Source organism: Macadamia integrifolia, chromosome 10, assembly GCF_013358625.1.
Source record: "Macadamia integrifolia cultivar HAES 741 chromosome 10, SCU_Mint_v3, whole genome shotgun sequence".
NCBI classification, from domain to species: Eukaryota; Viridiplantae; Streptophyta; class Magnoliopsida; order Proteales; family Proteaceae; genus Macadamia; species Macadamia integrifolia.
The window spans coordinates 17,124,496-17,129,364 of NC_056566.1; the positions used below are offsets into that span (position 1 = coordinate 17,124,496).

The following is a 4,869-nucleotide window of genomic DNA, read 5'->3' on the forward strand; positions in this document are numbered from 1 at the left end:
GGGGGGGGGGGGGGGGAGGTTCAGCCCTATATATTGACAATTAGTTCCAGAATTCAAGAATTTGCTTCGTCAATGCAAATTCATCCCTACCTTTCTCTAAACAAATGGAATCAACATGGTATCGACCAATCAATGAATCGAATTCATCCCTATATGTAGCAAATTAGTTGAAGAAAATAATTGGGTATTCCATGAGAGTGATTTCTTGAAAATCAAGTAAATTGACAAAAGGGTAAACAATATAAACTTGATCATGGGAAGAAGAAAATTTTCAAATTGAATGACCCATAGTAAAAATCAGGCCACAACATCCAAGGCTCATGCTACAAAAAACCAAAAATTGTAAGACAGCAAGAAAGAAAAATACTGATTGCTGGAAATACGCAATAAGATACCATCTTAAGGTGGACCCCATTTCAGTATGAGGGTGGATCACACCATGAAGTAGGATTCCCTCTTTTAATGGACCCCATTTACTGTGTTAATCACACAAAAACAGCTAAGAAATATATTTCAAATTCGAAGATGAGGAGCAAAGGAATTGATCAAGAAAGACCACAAGTTCATTATTAAATAGGCATATTTTTTGGTAAAATGACTTATCTTCTCCTCTAAGAATGATAAAAAAAAAAAGGGAAAGAGCTCAAATGCAACAATGAAAACATGACTAAATTGGACCTGATTACTCTTCAGAACGGAATGGAAGAAGTATTTGTTTCAAAAGTTAATGGAAAAAAAAAAAAAAATTTAGAAAACTCCAAAGAACTATGCATCAATATTTAATCAGGCCAATTTTTGGTAATAGATAATCTTCTAGATTGCACCTACCCAACTTTGGGTCTTGATCCTCTAAACTAAGGAAACTTTGAAAATAGCCATAAAAATCTATCAACTGAGCTAAATAAATATGTCAAAATTTACAATACCAATAGACTAATAGAACATCTAGTCTTCTAGTAATCTAATTACCAAACTACAGAACTTAGCCTTGTCAAGTCCAAGGAAAAATATTCCAAAATAGTTGTGATTAAAATTTTGAAGGCACTTGATCACCCACATTTCTTTGTTTATTCAGTAAGTTATTGAGTATATCACCTTAGAATATAAACACTAAATTGGAAGTGTTGGTCGTAAATTAATTTAAAAATACAAGAAGATTCAAAATACCTCTCTTTTTTGTCTTCCTTGATTTTCGTCTCCGACAAGAGTTGACCCTGTGACCATCGTGATGTTTTCTTTCTAGCAAAGGAAAAGGAGTGGAAACTTTAGTCCCACATCGGATATGGACGAGAAGGAAGAGTGCCTAATAAGTTGGAAATACTACACGGGTAGGGAGGGACCCATGAGAGGAAGTCTACTCTACATTACTTTGGCTCTGAGGTTTATTTTCACATGTGCACATGTTGAGTCGAGCCATGGCGACGTGAGGTGGGTCGAGTGTGTGTGTGTGTGTGTGTGTGTGTGTCTTTCTCTTTCTTTTTCTGGCCAGAAATCCTCTTTTATTTATAGATTGTCTAAAGACATGTCTATACGTAGGTGTCTCTATCTCGAGTCAAGTTTCTATGCACAGGCATGTATCTCTACATACGGGTATGGAGAGACATGACTCTACATAGGTGATGAAGAGATATGTCACTGCATACATGGACAGGTGTCTCTACATACAGACATGTACGTTCAAGGGGGTGTGTCTCATCACCATTGAACTGGAATCTTCTGTGCATACTTTTGACAGGTGTACCCTTACAAAAAAAAGTACATCTGAGGGGTATTTTCCCTCTATAAATAGAATGGGAGTCCAAGCTTCTACTTCCTCCCTTCTCTATGTGTGTATGCAGTCTTCAGCTTGCAAACACTCTACTCCTTGACCTCCTTCGTTTTAAGTCCTTGTTTTGCTGTCCACATTTTTCAACTTTTCTTTTAGTATGAGCACACCTTAAGTATCCCTACAAATTCCAGTAAGCAAGTACAACAACTACTAAAGTTGCTGCTTTATCTTGGAGGCTGATTCGCATCAACCCAATCTGCACCATAGTGGCGTCTACGGTCTTATGGAAAGTGTCTGGGTGCACGACTCAGCCCCACAATTTCCTTAAGGTTCGCACTTATTTTTCAGATTCACTCAGACTCAGTTCATACTTTTTAAGCGCCCAGAACTTCAACGTAATTACCTAATGGCCACTGGTTTTGTATTATCTGTTGGATAGCTTCTTTTGGATGGACTTCCATTTTAAAATTTCTAATTTAGGTAAAAAAAAAAATATATGAAAGTTGAGAAAGTATTAGATTTAATAAGTTAGAAGTAAGATAATTTCTTGGAATTTTTATATATTGTTAGTCTTGAATGGATCTGTGGCTTTGGTGAATTCTCATAAATGTTTGATAATTCTTGACAGCCGGCACTTATTATAATTAGCCATAACCCGTCAATCTTTTTACATGGATCCTCGCGCTCGTCTTTGCTTGGAATCTCCATGTAGCCAACTCCATTAAGTAATTTAGGTTGGGATAAGGGTTTGGATGTTGTTGTGATGCCACGTATGGTTTCATGTCGAGCAAATTCCTTTGCGCTTTGTCTACAGTTCTGATAAGCTTTTATGTTTTGGACTTATTTCCAACAGGAATACTTAAGTAGCACGAAGGTAGAAGGCTTAAGAATTGGAATTCTTGGTGGGTTGAGTAGCACAAAGGTAAGGGGTTTAAGAATTGGAATTCTTGGTGGGTAGAGTAGAATGAAGGTAGGGGGTTTAGGGTAGGTAGCACGAACGTAGGGGGTTTAAGTAAAGCAGGATACATGTCAGCTATTAGGAGAGACATTCTCCCAAAGTATACGCACATGCCTCTTCCCCATCCCCCCGCCACCCCAAGTAGAAGGACTACAGATTAAAATGCAGTGGCAGCACCACATTAAGTTTGTGGCATGCTTTCTAGAGTTGCAGAATCAGAATTATCAACCAAGAAAATATATTGCCATATGATGAGGTTCTCTTGTTTATTAAGAGTATTTATGGTATTGTGAATTTTTCTTAGACATTAATTCAAATGCGATAATGGTCTCCAGATAGAGTGATGGAATGTTGTTCTCTGGCAGTATTCTGGATATCCTTGATGTTCCCAAAAATGGAGCTCTTTAGTTCCTGGAACACCAGGAAAATCCAACGTCATAATTGTCAAGGTGTCGTCCAAGGCGCCTAGTTGATGTCCGTTGGGTTCAAGCCCCCTCCAACACAGACGCCATGACAACTATGATCCAAACTGCTTCAGGGAAATTTGAGTGTTCTACTTCATTGCAATGACTAGTAAAATAAATAAAAGGCAACAGCACAAAGAATCTCATGCATTCAGAGAAAGGGAGATTCGTACCCGGACGGTAAGCATTGACGTTGGCACCCAGTTCTATAAGAGTTTTTGCAACATCAAGGAACTCAGGATTCATGCACGCTAATATCAATGGAGTCTTTCCTTCTTTATCAATCCACTGAAAGGGGGGGGAGGGGAGTGAGAAACAGTACAAATATGCACAAAGTTATAACCCATCTAGCATTGTGAACAAAACATCAATTACAAATTACAAACAATTGATACCTCGAGACCTGCTCCTTCTCGACGAAGAGCTTTAATTCCTTCTACGTTTCCATAACTCACTTGCTGATATAGCAACTCCTCTTTGGATTGTTGTTGCCCCATTTTCTGTTCTTTTTGCCTTTCCGATCACTGAAGAAAAACCAAAACCAACCCAAATAAATACAAAATTCAGTTAAAGAACCCTAAGAAAATCAAACCCTACAACTATTCTTATCAGAGGATTTTCTGATAACCCAGAAACTAAAAAAATCAAAGCAATCGAAAAAAAATTCCAAAAGAGAATAAGAACAAAACCAAGCTTCAGAATCCACCTTCCGTCGAAGATCCAAGTTCCGTTGCCTCAACTTTGGCTGATTTCAACAAACTGAAATGGTAATGAACAATTTAAAGCGTCAGATGAGAGTGTAAATTCCTTAGCCGAAAAGGAATGTACTTGATCCGGAAGAATTCCATGAATTTCGAAATTATTAATTATCTGAAAAAGACATTTATATAATAATTAAAGCCTCCAACCTCCAACCCTCCACCCACTTAAACACCTAACGCAGATTCGTTATTTATGCCGATTTTCACCGCAATTATTGTTTGTAGTGAGTGCCGCGAATACCAAAGTCCTCCTGGCCATCCGATGTTCAGCGACATCATCGCATTTCAGATTCACATTTTGAAAATAAATAAATAAATGAATCTTCAAAACTTTATAAAGCCACACGATTAAATAAATACTGGATTTTCCATTTTTCCTATATACAAAATTTAAGCCTAATTGATAACCACTAAATTGGATTTTTGTTTTAAATATAATGGAGGGATCTACTTGCCACGCTCACGTGTATTGTGATCTCACAGTCCAGGCCAATGGGCGCAATGAAAAGAGTGCCTTATGATACCTATATAGGGACCCACTTATTAAGGCTTAGAGAAGAGTGCATAACAATTGAGGGAATAGAGAGTTTGAGGAGTGAGAACTGAGAAGACATATGGTACCGACACTTTACACATACTTTCTAGGGTCCTTCCCACATTTACTTCGATACCAAAAAACAAAAAAGTTGACATTATGATCAATAACGACGAATACCGCCGAACGAAACGAACACGAAAGCGAGTACAGAGAAATACGCGGTTCCCACGTTCTCATCGCCTCCATGCTGGTGCGCAAGGCCACCTTGCCTTTCGGAAAACTCTCCTCTTTCTTTCTCTCTTTTTTCTTTTTTTTTCTTTTTTTTTTCTTTTTTTTTTCTTTTTTTATTTTTTTTAAATAGACCTTGGGATGCACAAAAA

At 37.6% G+C, this 4,869-nt stretch overlaps 1 protein-coding gene across 3 annotated transcripts in view; it reads right to left on the reverse strand.

Moving 5' to 3' along the window:
• The window catches only part of LOC122091597 (putative E3 ubiquitin-protein ligase XBAT34), an 11,836-nt gene extending 7,624 nt beyond the window's left edge, over positions 1 to 4,212 (reverse strand). The window contains exons 1-5 of one of the 3 annotated variants that reach the window (XM_042661614.1): positions 4,099 to 4,212; positions 3,897 to 3,949; positions 3,586 to 3,714; positions 3,364 to 3,478; positions 1,168 to 1,239 (exon numbers count right to left, since the gene is read on the reverse strand). In XM_042661614.1, the coding sequence (XP_042517548.1) occupies positions 1,168 to 1,239; positions 3,364 to 3,478; positions 3,586 to 3,687 (289 nt within the window). In that variant the 5' untranslated portion in view covers positions 3,688 to 3,714; positions 3,897 to 3,949; positions 4,099 to 4,212. Of the gene's footprint in view, positions 1 to 1,167; positions 1,240 to 3,363; positions 3,479 to 3,585; positions 3,715 to 3,896 lie in introns of all 3 variants that reach the window. The other 2 variants (XM_042661615.1, XM_042661616.1) reach the window with 2 other exon arrangements.
• Between the last annotated feature and the right edge of the window lie 657 nt (positions 4,213 to 4,869).